Raw genomic sequence first — 17,740 nt, forward strand, 5'->3', positions numbered from 1 at the left:
CGGTCTTCCCAGCACCGGCCTCGCTGTCCAGGATCCCAGTGTCACCCACTGCTGACGAGTGGTCCACCTCAGCTGGACTCACAGTGGGAAGCTCCCTCCTGCCATCTGATGTGAACCGAGGCAGACACAGCCCTTGGAGCTGGTTCAGAAGCTGAATTAAACGGCCAACTGTAAGGGAAGCAAACACCGGGTGTAGGTGCCCCAGATCTTGGTCAGGTGGCACCCTCAAGTCTGCCACCTGGAGGTGCACACTTTGCCGTGTTGGCTCCAGCTCTGGCTCCCTGTCCAGTGGACAGCTGCTCAGCACACCCCCGAGAGACTCCTCCCAAGCAGTGGGCTAGCAGCGTGCTCCTACAGGTCCTTCTGAGGACCAAGTGAAAGGCCCAGTGCAGCTGACCTGGGAGCACCACAGACACCCGAGTGGCCGTGACCCTTGTTGTTGGGTGGGAAACCTCAGGGAGGCCACACTGGCGGTTAGGCAGAAAGAGTTACTGGTGTGTCTGAAAGCTGAGAGGAGAGTGCAACAATATTTTTAGGAATATGGCATAATATGGAAGAAATGTGTCCACTTGATGCATGGGAGGCTGAGATGCCAGACAGTTCTCTTGGCTAAATTTAGCTGAAGTGCTCTTTATTGAAGAACTATGTTAGCAAATATATAACACAGGAGACACATGGAGTACACTGCTTTGGGTGTCCACTGCTCAAAGGACGCCAGTGTGTTGCTAGGGCTGCTGTCCTTTGGCGGGATGGCCTGCACAGCTGGAGGGCAGAGTCCTGCGTGGTGACTAAAGCCCCGGGTCAGCTGCAGCCCTGGGTCCTTCAAGATTCATCAGGAAGACTCCTGATACTCAGGGAAAGGAGGTACCCTGGCCCCACAGAGACTTGTGGGTGCTAATTTCTAGGTGTTTCCATGTTTCACCAGCTCTCAGCAGTCCTGGGAGATCGGAGAGGTACAGACAATGGGCAGCAGGAAGACACTAACGCAGGGAGCCTGGCTGAAGCAGTGTCCCCAACCTGGGGCCTCAAGACAGCCTTCGCCACAGGAAAAAAGCCAAGAGATTGGGATCTGGACAATGTGCTGTGGCAGGGAGCTGCCCTGGTCAGGAGAGTCCCAGGGTGCGGGATGGCCCGGAGGGTTGGATGACCAGACACATGACTCCAGGTGCAATGACGCTTACTGGAAGTCCCGCCTGAGGCTGAGAACGTGATGCCAGGACAGCAGACCCTCAGCTCCCATGGGTGCGGAACCCTCACAGCTGAGAGGGTCCTGTGGTCTATACCTGACCCACCTTTCCCTATAACATTCCACGGGCTGTGGCATGGGAAAGGACACAGGGCAGCTGCTGGTGTGACCCCTGTGGGTCCCTGGGGGTGCTCCTTAAATCCCATAATGCGATGAAACCCTCTATGCAAAGACCCAAAGATAAAAGGCCCAAGAGGAAAATGCTCCTACGCCAAGGCACACACCCGAAGGTGGTTCTGGTGGGAGGGGGACATAGACTAGGAAGACTGCCATATGGAAACCAGGGACCTGGTGACAGAGGGAGTCTGAGCCAAGCCTGGCCAGCTTCATGATTTCACTGTGAAGACCAGAAAACCGAGGCCCAGACCATTGCCAAACCCCTCGTGACTCATGGGCCCCCTTGGTCCAAAGTGAGAAGCAGCTCCAGCAGCATCGTTCCTGCCATTGTCTGAGAGGGTCTTTGACACTTTTTTCTTCCATGTCTTCGGACCCTCCGGGGTCTTTGGACACTCTCTTTCTCCATGGGACTCCCCCTTCCCGACTTCATTTTATTTGGTGATTCCTTTGCCATTGCAGACAAGTCTGTGGCTTTGGTGGAGGCTAACTTTTTTCTTGAACTTAATTAATTTTGAAGTCAACAAAGATGGCACACACAACACCCAGAACAGAGCTGCTGTGTGAGAGCAGGAAATCCAATCAGAATCATAAAACCGGGAGGAGACTGAGCCCCTGATGAGCCGAGGAGTGACATCAGAAGTGGACTTCATGAGGCTCAGTGCGAGGCTGTCCCCCGGCCCCCCAGTGCCCGAGGAGGCCCAGCTGGGCTCTGACCCACCAGGCCCTCTGTGCCGCTGCCACGCCACATGCTTTCCATCTTTGACAGGATTCCTTAAACAAGCAAGTATTCAAGGTATTTGAACAGCGGAAACTGCAATCAGGGAGAAAAATTATTCACTGTGGTTGTGTGCCATCATTTTCTCCTCTTGTACACGTTAAAATATTTTGACTTTCTAATCCATTAGTAGGGAATATGCGTTCATGATATTTGTAGAATCTCCAAAATGTTTAATTAAGAAGAAAAATAGCTTTTCAAACTGGATGGAAAAGCATCAGAAAAGTAGGGATGCTCTGTGCTTCATGCAGGCAGGATTCAGTTCCAGGCTTTTCCAAGGACCAAGCGGACCCAGAAGAGTTTTCCATCAGTTTCCCTGGGAAGTGTGACCCGAGGGAAATGTAGAGAAGGAGGAGCTGCTGGCTTTGAGTTGGGAAGTTGCTAGTATTGCCTCGGATGTCAGTTAGTTCCCAGCTCCTGCCCACCCGCGACTCCAGTACAACCAGGGTGGGCTCATGGTAACTGAGGACAGACTCAGAAACTTGTGGTTCCCAAGAAATGCTTGTTTGTCGAATGGATGAATGAGGACGGGCCCATCCTCTTACAGGGACCTACACCTGGCTCTGAATAAATGCTGCTCGGGATGTCTTGGGACATTCTGCTTCCACCCCACACAGGAGTCTGGGATGCCTGCACACAGTGGAACGAGAGGTGTGGGTGGTCGAACTTGGGTGTCAGAGCCCCCACCCCCCTGGCCACAGAGATCCAAGACTTTCCTGGTCGCTGGGACCTGTTGTCTCGCCCCTGAAATGGGCTGACAGCCGTCCACCAGGGTCACCTGGGAGGGAGGTGACACGTGACAGTGCTCCTGGAGCCCTGCTCATCGTGAAGTGGGGCAGTCTCCGTTCCTGGTCAGAATTCAGGGTCTGCAGAACAGGCCCTGTGAACTCTTCTTGCTACAGAAACCATCCTGACACTGGGGGTAAATTCTGTACCAGTTCAAGTTTTATTCTTAGAAAGCCAACAAGACCGTCTCCCGGGTTGGTCATATTAAATAGCTAAACAGCAGTTGGAGACTAGTCTGGAACCGGAAATCCACACGTATCTGCCTGTGAAAACATGTTCTCGATTTAGATCCAACATGAACAGGTCAGCGACTTAGGACTACGCTCTATCAGCAGCCAGGAACATGGCACCAGTCCCCCCATCTTCCAGCTGGGGCAGCTTAAGCCAAATGGCTGCCACAGCTGTCGGCCACCATGTTCAGGGCTTTCTAGCACCTCACGTTTCCTGCCCGACAGGGAACTCATGAGAGGCCGACATCTCACCGGGACTTCTTGCAAAATCCAGTAAATATAAAAAGAACGATATGAAATATGTCCAAGGCTGAGCATCACTCTGGCGTGTAGCACAGCCCCCCACAACGTGCAAAGTCCGAGGTGATTAGACCCCAGGATGCGCACGGCGGCTCTTACCTGGAGGCAGAGGACAGATGGGAAGCAGGCGAGAAGGAAGAACTGACAGGGTGTTCTGTGGCGTTAAGTTCGGAATACGTGGGGCGCCTGGGCGGCTCAGGTGGTTGAGCATCTGACTTGATTTCGGCTCAGGTCATGATCTCACGGTTTGTGGGTTAGAGCCCCACATAGAGCTCTGTGCTGACAGCGTGGAGCCTGTTTGGGATTCCTTCTCTCTCTCTCTCTCTCTCTCTCTCCCCTCCTCCCCCGCTTGCTCTCTCTCAGAATAAATAAACTTAAAATTTTTCTGAATACGTTACATTTTAGTGACGTCCTGAGATGCTCTGTGTCCACCCTCTCTGTTCACAAGCCCGGCTGAGGGTGGAAACCACTGCTCGCATGTCTTGGCACATGCGGGACGGAGTGCACTGGTGCAGTTCCCTGTGTCCCGGGTGCACACAGGTCACCAAGCGGCTCCTGCTGGCCAGAGAGAACACAGGTGCCACAAAGGTGACTGCATGCCAAGGGGGAGTGAAATACATTTGACGCAAAAAGTCAAATTTCAGTGATTGTGCACAAGAGAAACAGAGCTGGGGCCTCTGACCGTGTCCTGTTTTCTCTGAGCCTCAGTTTTTTTTCTGGAAGGTGGTCTGTCATGAAGACTAGATAAGAGGTGGGGGAAATTTGGGCAGGTTAGTCATAGCACACAAACTTTCAGTTATAGGATGAATGAGTTCTGTGTCTCACCAAAAAAGAAGGTAAATATGTGAGGTGATGGATAATTAGCTCGACTGAGGTATTCATTTTACAATGTATATGTACATATACACATCAAAACATCACACGTACCGTGTACAGACATGCCTTGGGGATACAGTGGGTTTAGTTCCAGACCACCACAGTAAAGCAAATACTGCAATAAAGGGAGTCAAATGAGTTGTCCGGTCTCCCAGTGCTTATAAAAGTTATGTTTACACCACAGTGTAGTTTCTTAAATGTACAACAGCATTATGTCCAAGGAAATAATGCACATACCTCAGTTAAAACATACTTTACTGTTAAAAAATGTTAATCATCATCTGAGCTTTCAGTGAGTCCTAATCACTGATCACAGATCACCATAACAAATACAATAATAATGAAAAGGCTTGAAATATTGTCAGAATTAGCAAAATGTGACACAGAGGGACGACGTAAGCAAACGGTGCTGGAAAAATGGCCCCCAGAGACTTACTCGACACAGGTTTGCCACCGCCTTCGACTTGTGAAAGCACAGTACCCGCCACGTGCAGCAAAACGAGGTGCGCCCGGACCTTAAGTATGCACGGTGTTTGTCACTAACACCTCAATGGGAAAAGACCGCGTGAGACAGTACTGGTAACTGACCCGGCTCCCAGTACGGCTCAACAGTGTCCACTCTTCTAGCACTCCTCCCTCACTGACTACTGGCCCGGTGTCCAATTAGTGAGGAATCGGCTAAAATGGAAGCTACTTCCTCTTCTAGAATTTAATGATTTGGTGGGGAAGACTGGCTTTTAACCATAAACCTTAGTGAGGAGAGCAAAGACAGCCCCTCTATAAAAAAGGGGCGTGAAAGCTGATCCCGCAGGAAATCGTATCTGACGGTGACATCAGTACCAGTCTCACCAGCGGCCGGATGGCAGGGCCCAGAGTTGGCGGGAGGTGCACGAGGAGCTAGGTAGGCCCTCAGGCTCTTTCAAAGGGCCTCAAGTATGTTCCTACACAGCAGACGTCTGCGGAAACACAGCACGACTTCAGGGTAAGGAGGCGTTCACCTGTCCGTATGGCGTCAGGGGTGAGTGAATGTAGCCCAAGGGGCAGGACAGCGATCTGGTTTCCTGGTGGTACACAGAGTAAGACTACAGTGGTACAATGTTGCAGAGTGAGTGTTCCGGAAAGAACAGCGACGCCAGCCCTGGGGCTGTGGGCTGAGCCCACAGACAGGACCCCGAGCAGAGTTGAGCGGACTTGATTTGACACATCATTTAAGTGATCGCATTCTCAGAAAGGGGTCATCTTGAGCACACCGCCACGGCCCCCGTACACCATGCCGGCCCCCAGCGCAGCCCCCAGCGCAGCCCCCAGCGCGACTTGGGCACTTGGCCACAGACATGCTCCCTCTCGGTTTGCAAACACCCTCTATGCCCAGTTCCGTCCCCTGCTGCTGGCTCGGGGTCACAAAACTGCCGCGGGGCTGCTTGAGAGCCCACGTTGTGGCAAAGCCTCAAACTCATCGGGGGAACGGATGCTCGTTAAAGCTCACTTCAGGCGGGCAGTGCCGCTCAGACACACTGAAGGTAGGCGAAGAGAGCCAGGCTTTCCGCCTCCACAATGGCAGAAGAAGAAATGACTCCAAGTGCCTGACGCAGAACTGAAATAGGGCCGTTAAGAAGTAGAGGAAAGGAAATCTGCACAATTCTCGCAGGGTAGCAAATGGACGCTGTTTCGTGTGCACTTCTGGAAAAGGGGCTGAAATGTGCAGGGAACCATGCAGGGGCCCTTACCTTGCTCTCGTCCTCAGGGTCATTATAGCCACATGCGTCTATGAAATCTGGAAACATCTCTGACCACCCATCACTTGTGCAGTTTTTGCTTATGTTTCCTAGAAGGTAAAGTTCAGGTGTCAGGTCTGTGGGTCCACGACAGCGGCCTTAGCAGCGACAGCGTAGGCAGTGTTTGGAGGTATGTGCATTCACCTGCCCGGGCTTCCCACCCATGAAACCTGGGTTGTGCAGGGCCTCGGTGGCTCAAGGGAGAGCTTCTGTGTCGCGAAGCACAGTGGTGGTGCCCGTAGCTATGCCGGTGATGGCTGCAATGTCTAGTGTTATCATTACGGAGCACAGTGGACAACTTGTGTTCTGCCCAGTGACGGACCATTCCAGAGCCCGCTATCCCAGTCCACCCTCACTCCGCTGCCCCGGGCACAGTGACCAGGGAGCACGGGCAGGCACCACTGACCACTGATGTTGGAGGAAGAGACTGTGGGTGTAAGATTTAAATCACATAAGGTAAAGGCAGTTTTGATCTTACAGTACCATTTTTTTGCTCCTAATTAATGTAAACGTGTATGTTAAACTCAGGGATGCAATGTTCCCTCAGGCTACTGAAATGAAAGTGTCCTCAGCAGGTGACCGCAGTCATTGAGTGGTGATGAGTGAAATCAGGGCTGGGCACTGGTGGCCTGTGACGGGGGCAGGCGGGGCTGGGGCTCACTGGGTGGGCTTTGGGAGGCTGGAGCCCGGGAGGCCCTTCCTGCCTTGGTGATCCCTACCAGCAGCTGACCCCCCAGAGCGTCCTCTGTGACTCACAGCCCCAGCAAATCTTTCCACTCACACGAGCCAAGACTGTAAGGCAGACTTGGTGGGCATGACTGCTCCCGTTTCACCTGAGAAATGAGATTCTGAGGGTTCCGTCACCTGCCCGAGGTTCTGTAACGACTGAGCCGCAGAGATAGGTTTTCGAACTCAAAAACTCCTTACTTTGTCAACCCCAGGGCAGCCTACGTGTTCACCCGCTTTGATCTATTAATCAGACAAAATCGAAAGCAAAGCGCGTTCACATGGAGGTGATAATATGTGTAAGCGATTCCTGGCATGCCGTGTGGAGGCAGGTGGGAGGGCCCAGACCCTGACCTGCTGGCAAGTGGGGAGGGGGTCTCAGCAAAGCCCCCGGCAGCATCACCTGGGCTCATGCTGCCGGGTCGCTCTCCAACACCACCGTTCCGTGCATTTTTCTGACTCCAGGCCCCCAACCCTCCTCCTGCTCCAGCTCCAGAGGGTGTCCCAGGGGAGTCTGGGGGCAGCTGGAGGGCAGGGACCATAGTAGGGAGTGGAGGCAAGACAGAGTCCTGAGAGATGACGCCCCACTGACCTATTTTATAGATAGGGAGACAGGCCCACAGGAGACAAAGATCTGCCCAGAGTCAGGAATCAGAACAGCAGTGGGAATGGCTGTGGCTGCATGTGGCTCGCTGAGCTCCTGCTGTATGCCAGGCTTGGTGCCCAGGCCCCCATTTAACCCTGAGACTACATGGGGGCCCTTTAGTGGTCCTACGTCACAGGTGGGGGACCTGAGCCGACAGGTGAGGGGCCCTGTTCCAATCCCAGGCAGTGGTCTCCTCGTCTGCACAGCACACCTGCTGTCTGGCCCTCATTGCCCAGCTCTTGGGACCTGTGCCTGAGCTCTGCGGATGCGGCCAGGAGTGGGCACTGAGCCAGTCATTCCTCATTAATACACAGCAAACACTAAAGAAGACACTGAAATGTCAAGATCCCACACAGGTTCTCCATTTTGCCTGGAAGACACCTGGAGGCAGAGGCAGAAGGCATGCTTCCAGGAAATGCTTGAGGCAGCAATGTGTAGAGAAGGGCCTGGGAGGTGGGAGGGGGCCTGGAGGGGGGTGAGCGAGGGGCCGGGAGGTAGGAGGGAGACCTGGGAGGTGAGAGAGGGGCCGGGAGGTGGGAGGGGGCCTGGGGGGGGTGAGTGAGGGGCTGGGAGGTGGGAGGGGGCCTGGGGGGGTAAGCGAGGGGCCGGGAGGTGGGAGGAGGCCTGGGGGGGGGGGTGAGTGAGGGGCTGGGAGGTGAGAGAGAGACCAGGGAGGTGAGAGAGGGGTCCGGAGGTGGGAGGGAGCCTAGGGAGGTGAGCGAGGGGCTGGGAGGTGGGAGGAGGCCTGGGGGGGTGAGTGAGGGGCTGGGAGGTAGGAGGGGGCCTGGGGGGGTGAGTGAGGGGCTGGGAGGTAGGAGGAGGCCTGGGGGGGTGAGCGAGGGGCCGGGAGGTGGGAGGGGGCCTGGGGAGGTGAGTGAGGGGCTGGGAGGTGGGAGGGGGCCTGGGGGGGTGAGTGAGGGGCTGGGAGGTGGGAGGGGGCCTGGGGAGGTGAGTGAGGGGCTGGGAGGTGGGAGGGGGCCTGGGGAGAAGAGAGAAAGTCCAGGGAGGTAAGAGAAAGTCCAGGGAGGTAAGAGTGGGAACATATAGGAAAAGAGGGGAAGCCACAGCTTTATGACTCAGGAGCTTGGACCTCCTTCTCCCTCCTCTGTGAGTGGACCTCTTCCCCACCCTGACTCTGTGGGGACCATCTGCTCGGTGGGAACCCCCACCACTTTGTGAGGACCTCCCAGTCTTTGTGAACTCTTCCTGCTGTAGCCCCAAGTTTAGCAGCCATGCCTGGCGCCCTCAGCAGAGCGGTAACAAGTGTCGCTCTCGCGTGCTCCCCAAAGCTGATTATAAGCTCACTGGGTGTAAGTCTGTGAGGGTCCTTGGTCGTCTGCAGAGGCAGGGAGGGTGAGTTTGCCTGCACGGGGAGCACTGTGCCTATTGGGGCGTGGGGGTCCCTGCCCTCCAGACGACCCAGTCTGATGTGAGAGCAGCTCCCAATTGTGAGCTCTGTGTTGCAGGCACTGCGTTAGGCTCCACAGCCCTCAGGGTAAGGTCTGACCACAACCCCAAGGCCTAGCTAGTTTTGGGACTCACTCTTGTCCCCCCGGGACAAGTCGGCAGAGCCAGAACTCAGAGCCAGGCTGCTTGGCTGCAGGGCCTGTGCTCTGGACCATTTTGTTGTCCATCTGTTTGGGCTTTCCCTCCGATGCAGTCACACCCACTGTCTCCCTGCCCTGGAGAAGCGCTAAGTGAGCAGGAACCACCATGCCCTAAGGGGTCAACTCTTCAGAACAAACCTTAGTCTACGAGCCTGCCTGCCTCCTTCACTTGATGCTTTGCCGCTGTCCCTTTTAAAGATTCATCCTCGGTGCTAAACTGAGTCCCCACAGCTTTCCTGTCACTCTGCTGGCCTGTGGGAGTGGATTTGCACCCCATATCCTAGCACAGCTCAGAGGGGCCTCCCACGGACCCTGGAGCTCATGCAGCATGAGGACAGCAGACAGCAAGGTGCTGGTTGCCATGACATCATCTAGAGAGCCCACCCAATTTCCCGCTACTGGAGGTAGGAGAGCTCAGAAGAGAAAACAATTTTCATGAAAGCACAGATCTGTCTCTTGAGCATCTGGGTCTATGGGCCGAAACAGTCACAAGTCACTCTATGATCTGGCTCTCCCCACAGGTCACTGTGGGAGCAACTATCACATTCTAAGTGCTTTCTGCTAACTGGGAAGTAACATACAGATTCAAGCCCTACTGGTTCTTAACTGTATTTCAAGACCACACTTTATCCCTGCCAAACTTCCTATTTGGGGCCTCCGCCCATTGCCATCCAATGCCTGTCGGCCCCAGCCCCAGCCCTACTCAGCCCCCAGCTCCGGATTATGTTCACGTTTCTCTAAGGCCCACACTCTGTCCAACACTCCTGGAGACTGCACTCCATGTGGACCACAATTTGTCGACAGTCTGTGTAAGTGCCTCATGATTCACATGTTTTGCGACCAGTTAAATAAGGGGATGCATATACTTTTCAGATCACCTAGCTGTTTTATACAGACTCAGGAGAATTCCCTAGTAGTAGAGATCTCCCCACAGCAGCAAGGCAGTGTCATGCTCCCTGTTTGGATAAAAAAAAGAGCATCAAGCATTTAACCCAAGGCAGACACGGAGTCTTCATTCTCCATAGCAGCACAATGACTCATAGCAGAGCCAGATTCTAGCCTGACCTGGGCTGGGTGCCCCAGGTGGCTCCCCTCTGGCAGAGGTTAGGTGCTCACAACAGGTGGCCCATTCTAGCCTGACCTGGGCTAGGTGCCCCAGGTGGCTCCCCTCTGGCAGAGGTTAGGCGCTCACAACAGGTGGCCCAGAATCAGAGCTCTTGTGCTCTCCAGTGTGCAACCCCCGGCTGCCCCCTGGAGGCATTTAGAACCTACCATCTATTAGGGGAAGCCTAAGTCTATGCCAATTCATTTGAGATTTCTGGGAGAATATTTATAGTCCAAATCATTCAGTACAAATGTTATTGACTAGATAGGATATTTTTTAGAGTTTAGATTTTCTAAAATAATTTAGTTTTTCTGACTTGAAGATGACCAAAGTTGCTTATGCAGGTATGACCCCAAGTCCCCTCAAACTCCTTCACTGACTAACTCAGGAAGAGTCTCACCTTGCAAGTCACAGGGATAAAAGGAAACCTTTCTTTTCCTCCATCCCAACCTGTGCCACAAATTTCTGCTTGAAGTGTTTCAACAATTCTACTTCTCAAGAGTTTTTACCCTGTAACGCTTGCTCAAGATGAAAATAAATTCTCTACAGTGCTTGAAAGTATCCTGCCTTTCTGATTTCCAGATGTATCTCCTCTTTTCTATTCTTCCAGATAGATTTCTTCATGTTATAAAAGTCTGGATCCTTTACAAGAGAAAACAAAAACCACAGCACAGCACAGCACAGCACAGCACAACCACCTTCCTGGGAACAAGCCAAGAGATGTTGTGGCAGCGTGCGGAGAGCAAAGGCGCAGGACCGGTGGCACCCCAGCCCTGCCAGCCCCTCCGGACCCTGGAGACAGAGAGACAGCGGGTCTTCTGACCACATGGAGCCGGTTCAGAAAGTGGGAGCTGGGAGCTGAGCTCGGTCCAATGAGCAAGATGTTTCCTGTGGACGAGAGACTGCTTCTGGGCTCGAGGAAAGCCTGGCCACTGTCCCTGAGCATCAGGGCGCCTCAAAGCATCTGGAGGACGCTCTCTGATGGCTCACGGACACCCACGAGTGGCAGGGAGGCACAGGACTGCACGGATGTTTTCCTCGGCGCCTGAAGCCAGTGGCTCCTCGTCTGCATTGCCGTCCGCCCCCTTTGGGGCGCTCCCGTATCAGGCTCACTCGTCCATGCTTGTCTCGGGCCTGCTCTCCCCTGCTGTTTCCCTTGAGGTGGCTGACCTGGCAAGAAGCTTCTCATCCTCCTGCTCCTCAAACCAGCTCAGTAGATGATGGCACAGCTGTTCCCTGACTCAATAAAGGAGGCCAAGGAGCCTGCTTCTTGCTGCCTTCCATGGAGAAGCCAGCCCATAGCCTCTGCGGGGGTTTAGACACAACGCTGACAGACGGTACCTGGTTTGCTGTAAAAATTGCTGAACACTGTAGGACAGGGTACTGTGACAGTCTCGCCTACGTCCGCAGGGCGCCAGCACGTAATGTTGTCCCAGACGCCAGTGCAGGCTAGGAGGAGAGAGACAGTGTAAGAAGGACTAACCAGTGCAACGGAAGCATCCGCGAGGCTGCTTGGGGGATGCCTAGGTCAGCAGGAGCACATCTGTTCAAAGGCTTTGCAAGTAGATAGTCCCTTACTTAGGTAACTATCTTGCAAATTACCTTTTTGTGAAACAAGTTTGCACCAACAGAATTGCTGAGAATATAGTTAACGTCTGTGTTCGTTTTAATCAGGTTTGGAGAAATAACCAGATGTGTGGTAGAAAGTATTTGAGTAATCCAATGTGCAATGTGCACTGATGAACTTTAATAGAATCGTTACTTCTCTCCTGCTGAGGTGCTTCCCCCAGTGGTATAATATGGGTACTCTTGAAGGCTTAGGGTCCCCTGGATGAAGGCGTACTTCTGCTTTTAGGGAATCTGACTTCAAGGATAATTTGCACATTTAAATATTTGATAAGATTTACTTGATTTAAAAAAATTTTTTTAACGTTTATTATTTTTGAGACAGAGGGAGACAGAGCATGAATGGGGGAGGGTCAGAGAGAGAGGGAGACACAGAATCTGAAACAGGCTCCAGGCTCTGAGCTGTCAGCACAGAGCCCGACACGGGGCTCGAACTCATGAACCTTGAGATCATGACCTGAGCCGAAGTTGGACGCTTCACTGACTGAGCCACCCAGGTGCCCCAAGATTTACTTGATTTTAATAGTCAAGATGACATCTATGTGATGAAATCTTAGGTTACCCTCATGCAGTTATCAAATAACCTAATTTGTATAATGTTATGGCTTAAGCCATTCTCCAGATCTCTTACAGGGTCTTAGCAACCACCACACCCTGTGCAAGGATACAAACGTGCCAATCATCCAAGGTGAAAGGCAATGACCTCTCAACGTCACACAAACCATGACAATCCACATTTGAACCCAAGGCTTTTTACTACAAGTCCCAGGTACTGATACTGTATTAACTTCAATATTGGAGGTGCTAGCCTAGGTAAAAACAAACAAACAACAGTTCTGACATGCCATCCAGTCCTGCACAGGAACTGTACAAAAACACCAATGAAGTATTTACATTCTTGGTTCAAACACAGGAGTGTTTTAGCTCAAGAATGCAGATGCCTCTGATAAGTTGGGTATAAATCAAGTTTTGCAGATAAAAATACTTTCTAGAAGTTTTAAAAATAAAAATGGGGCGCCTGGGTGGCTCAGTAGGTTGAGCATCCTACTTCAGCTCAGGTCATGATCTCACTCCTCTGTGAGTTTGAGGCCCGCGTCGGGCTCTGTGCTGACAGCATGGAGCCTGCTTGGGATTCTGTCTCTCCCTCTCTCTCTGCCCCTCCCCTGCTCATGATCTGTCTCTCTCTGTCTCAAAAATAAGTAAAGACATTAAAAAATTTTTTTTAATTTTAAAAAATAAAAGAAAAATGAAAATACATTCATTCTAAAAATTTAATTAGATACCAATGATTAAATGAGTAATACATTCATACTATATTAATGTCCTTACACATGTGAGGAAAATATTGTTCTTAAAGAAATATTCAGAATAAGTCATCAAGTACAAATGAGTCACTAGCTACTCCACGTTGTGCCTGGGCTGAACAGACCAGGGCAGGGAGTGGCCCTGCAGTGACACCACCCATGACACCTCCGGACGCCGGCACAGGAGAGCAGGAGCTTGCTGAGCCTTGGATGAGGCAGGTCAGGGCCGGGGTTCCCAACAGAGCTCCAACGAGGGGGAAATGAAGGTGTCCAGGTCTCCAGGGAAACACAGCAGTGGCCGAGCCTCTCCACCGTCGGGAAAGCAGTGTGTTCTGACCATTGGTCAGACCACTGGCCATTGGTCATTGTGAAGGTTCAACCGTCCTCACCACAGAAATGACAAATTTCTGCTTAAATAATGAAATCTTAATGGAGACATATTAAATCCACGGGTTCATTTCAGTCACTTTTCCCATTATAGTAAGATTTGAGTTAAGTACCTAGAGTCTGATGGGTCAATCCCTTCAATCACTGGCAAGCCGTCCCTTTATTTGTGCATTTACTGGACCCACGTGTAGCGGGCAGTGCAGGGCTCAGAGGCTGTGGTGGCCTTCCCACCTACAGTGAGCGGGGAGAGCCGTCTGCCCGGCCCTGGGGCCGGGGTGCAGGAGGATGGCAGGCTGGTGATGAGGCATCCACACCTGTGGGGAGTCTGAGGGCCGGAGACCGCCAGTGACGCGTCCATGGCTTCTCTCTCCTGCTTCCCAATCTCACAGCAATGACACCCACAAGTGTGAAGGGGCTGCACCCAGAGATGTCGATAAACTTTGAAGATCAAAAGCATACATGTGCTAAGTAATGAGGCAGCACCCACAGCAGGGCGAGAAGCAAGAGGAAGGCGGTGTTTGCGCCTTGGAGGGGCCCCGGACGCAGGACGCCGGGCGCGGGGTGACTGAATTCGAGAGGATCACGTCAAGTGTGACTTCTGAGCATTGAGACTTCCATCCTTCCTTCCTCCATCAGTTGTTTGTGGAGGCTGACTTTTGCCACCTAACTGGAACAGGACCATGGGAGGCCCCAGACCAGCCAGGCCAACTGGGGCAGGAGGGTGGGGGGCCCAGGAGGAGAGGGCTCTAAGGAAGAAATGGCACTTTATGATAACCTCACGTTATCCAATAGTCTTGAGAGTATTTTGTTGTTCTGGTACAAAGTTTGATGCCTAATTACCAATAGATACATAGAAAATGAAGGAATAGAAAAGCCAGGCACTTATTGTTCCAGGAAAAGCATAAAGTTAGACAAGAAAGGAAATATTGACTGTTACGTGGTCAGCTGTGATCATAATAATGCAAACCGACAATTGCGACGTGACCACTGGAGGACAGATTGGAGGAGGGACGGAAGTGTGACAGGCGGGGCCATTCCCAATAAAAGAACAGTATGAACGAAGACATTACATTTGGGAGCAGAGACTAGTCTGAACAATGATGAGCAGTGTGGATTGTCTAAGACACAGCGGCCAGGGGAGGCAGTCAATCAGGCCTGCACGGGGAGCTTACTGTTGTCATGCACTCGTAGTGGCCCTTGGTATTTAAGATGATGACGAAAAAGTCGAGTCCCTCTGAAAGGAGGAAAAGCCTGTGCATATCAAATAGACTCTGAAAGGTTACCCGACAGAAGTTAGCAACCATTCCTGATGGTCAAAAACTCCAAATAAGAAAATAATATAGGACACTTTAATAGGACAAAGACCGCTTGTTTAAATTAGAAAGTACTATTAGAGATGGTTAAACACAGTGTGCAAGCAAAGTCAGGAACCTGGCTGGAAACTTGCTATCAACCATTGTTATTTAACAAAAGCCAGCAGTTTTCGCTAAAACAATAATTAAAAGAAAATGAACCCAGAGGGTACATTGCTATAAAACTGAGAAGTCCCAGAGCTGCACTTTCCAGTATGGCAACCCCTTGCCACGTGTGACCATTTAAATTTAAATCTAAATTAGTCAAGACTAAATACAATAAAAATTCAGTTCCTCAGTCGCAGTAGCTGATTTCAAACTGGAGCTCAGCGGCCAGGCGCGGTTTGTGGCTGTGACATCACAGCTCAGGTGGAAAACACGGCTGTCTTCACAGAAGTTCTCTCGGAGCTCTAGTTAAAGGAAGCCACCAAACCCTAAAAGCCACTCTTCCAAACTATCAAGAAGCTTAAAGCGAAGAGAGAAAATGGAGCCCGTCATTGCTGTATCTGTACTCTAGTGCTGAAGGTAAGCCAGTCCGGACAGGTGAGACTGTCTCCCTGTGGTGGTTTATCAGCCAAGAGTGCCCACGCACATTATCTGAAATATTCTATGAAGAAATATGTGAGACTTTTTGGTAAAAAATGTATTTTCCACTTATCACGCAAATATTTTCTGTCTTTCAAAACCACCAAAGAGATGTGGAAGAAGCCCTCTCATTTAAGTGATGGTTAGTAGCTTGCTGAACTGAAAAGCTAGGGAAAAAAACACCTAAAACACAGGGGTGCCGGGTGACTCAGTCGATTAAGCCTCCGACTTTGGTTCAGGTCACGATCTTGAGGTTTGGGAGTTTGAGCCCCACTTCGGGCTCTGTGCTGACAGCTCAGAGCCTGGAGCCTGCTTCGGATTCTGTGTCTCCCTCTCCCTCTGCCCCTTCCCTGCTAGCGCTCTGTCTCTCTCTGTCCCTCAAAGATAAATAAGCTTTAATAAAGAAAAAATAAAACGCAAAAGTGTATGTTTATTACTTACACTTGGAACATATAGCCAAAGCCTTTCCTTTGAGCATGGGCCTGCCTACTGGGCTTTGCAGAGTCTCTCCTGAGTACACATACCCTGAAGTCTGTCTAGGATTCCCACTTTGAAAGTCTGGACATTGGCCGACAGACTCCTTCCAGACTAGATTTCCAAAGCTGACCCCAGCTGCCATTCTCACCTCCAACTCTACCACTGTTCGGCACCTTGCTTTTCCTAGTCTTCCCAGAGCGCACACGCTAGTTTTCTCAGAGACAAGGGCTTCCGTGGCTCTCCATCAGCTTGCATGCTATTTCATGGAGCAGTAGGGTGAGTGACAGCTTTAGGGGGCACTTGTATGTTGCACAGTGTCCCAGAGGCTGCAGGGGGGTGACAGGTGGGCAGGGAGAGCCCTCGCCAGGAGCCTGGCCAAGTTGCCTGGGGCGAACCTGCCAATTTCAAGGGAAGAGCAAGTACAGGTGCCCAACGTAAACCGCACTCTAGACTCAGCACCTTGGAAAAACTGACCCTCCACGTGTGCGGCCTGCAGACTTTTCTTAAACCTCATAGCATTGTCAATGGGGTACACACAGGACATTGGTGAACAGCGTTCAGGAAAGGCTGCTGTTAGAACACGTTCACGTGGATGTGCTGGAAACACGGGCACAGAGAACCGAACTCTAAGGAGGCACCTGTAGCTCAACCTTCTTGAGATCATCTCGTCAGAGGGCAGAGTCTTACCACGTGGGGAGGAATCTGCCATGATTAAGAGGAAACTAATCCTTCTACCAAATTTTCTAAAATATTTCCAGGCAAGTCATAACTCTCACAGATGACGGTGCCTGTGTTGTTTGACTTCTGGATTTTTTTCTCATTATCTCAATGACATAAACACCAACGAATTTTTAGGGAAAGCACAACGTGAATCTCACTCCTGTCATGTCACACTTTCTGTAGGAAGGAGGCCTGTGAGGCTGTGCTTCGTCCACACAGCTGTGACCCACCCACTGCAGACAAGTCCCTTCGCACCTGCACATGTGCACAGAGGGATGCCTGTCAGTGCTCCTGCAGCAAACATCAGGATTTATGTTTCAGACGAGGCTGTGACCACGGCCACACACACGGATACTGCCCTCTCTGTGTGAGGTTCCTGGGGCACTGTGGGCAGTAGCCATGCCCCGACCCATCTACCTTTCGACCATGAGAGAATCCTGTCCCTCACAAATACCAACTCCCAGAGAGAGAAGCTTAGGAAACCCTGGTGGGCCCGGCTCTTAGAGATGGACTGTGAGGTTCCCACATTCACAGAGCGATGGAGGCCCATTTTCCAGCATGCACCAGGAAGCAGTGAGTAGTGACGGGGGTCGGGGGGGTGGTACTCACTGGCTGCAGCCCTGCCTGTGGAGGAGAGGCTGGGAGACCTGCATCGGGAGGCCTTGTCCTCTGAGTCTCCGGGCTCTAGACAGAGTGAGGGGTGGGCCGCAGGAACAGGTGAGTGGGGAGAGGAGAGAAAGAGAAAACTGTTTCTGGCTGGGCACTGGTTGGCAGTATGCCTCCCTCCACATTTAAGAGTAAACATTACCAATAACTTCCGGCATTCAAAAACTCAATGTAAGTTTAAAGTCACGAGCAGCAAAGCTTCTTCCGGAATCAGACATTGCAGGGAAGCTTGGGAGGCCTGCCCAGAGCTCCCTCAGTGGGCACAACGGCTGCTGACCAAGGAGCCTTTCTTCTTCCCTGTTAACTGGGCATTCGCCAGGTGGGAGCCCCGCGCCTCTCCAGGGGCAGTTTCTGCGGGTGGACTTCTCTGCCGTCCCCACTGCCTGAATCCTGAGCAAAGTCCCAGAAGAGGAATTTCAGTGGGTTGGCTGTGG

The 17,740-nt window shown here is 51.9% G+C and overlaps 1 protein-coding gene across 1 annotated transcript in view; it reads right to left on the reverse strand.

Annotated features, from left to right (window-relative positions):
- Nucleotides 1-17,740, reverse strand: part of VIPR2 (vasoactive intestinal peptide receptor 2) — a 69,592-nt gene that overhangs the window by 34,353 nt on the left and 17,499 nt on the right. The window contains exons 3-4 of the mRNA XM_043590067.1: nt 11,531-11,638; nt 6,058-6,155 (exon numbers count right to left, since the gene is read on the reverse strand). Coding sequence (XP_043446002.1) covers nt 6,058-6,155; nt 11,531-11,638 — 206 coding nt within the window. The remainder of the gene's footprint in view (nt 1-6,057; nt 6,156-11,530; nt 11,639-17,740) is intronic.

This window comes from Prionailurus bengalensis, chromosome A2 (assembly GCF_016509475.1).
Source record: "Prionailurus bengalensis isolate Pbe53 chromosome A2, Fcat_Pben_1.1_paternal_pri, whole genome shotgun sequence".
Classification (NCBI taxonomy): Eukaryota; Metazoa; Chordata; class Mammalia; order Carnivora; family Felidae; genus Prionailurus; species Prionailurus bengalensis.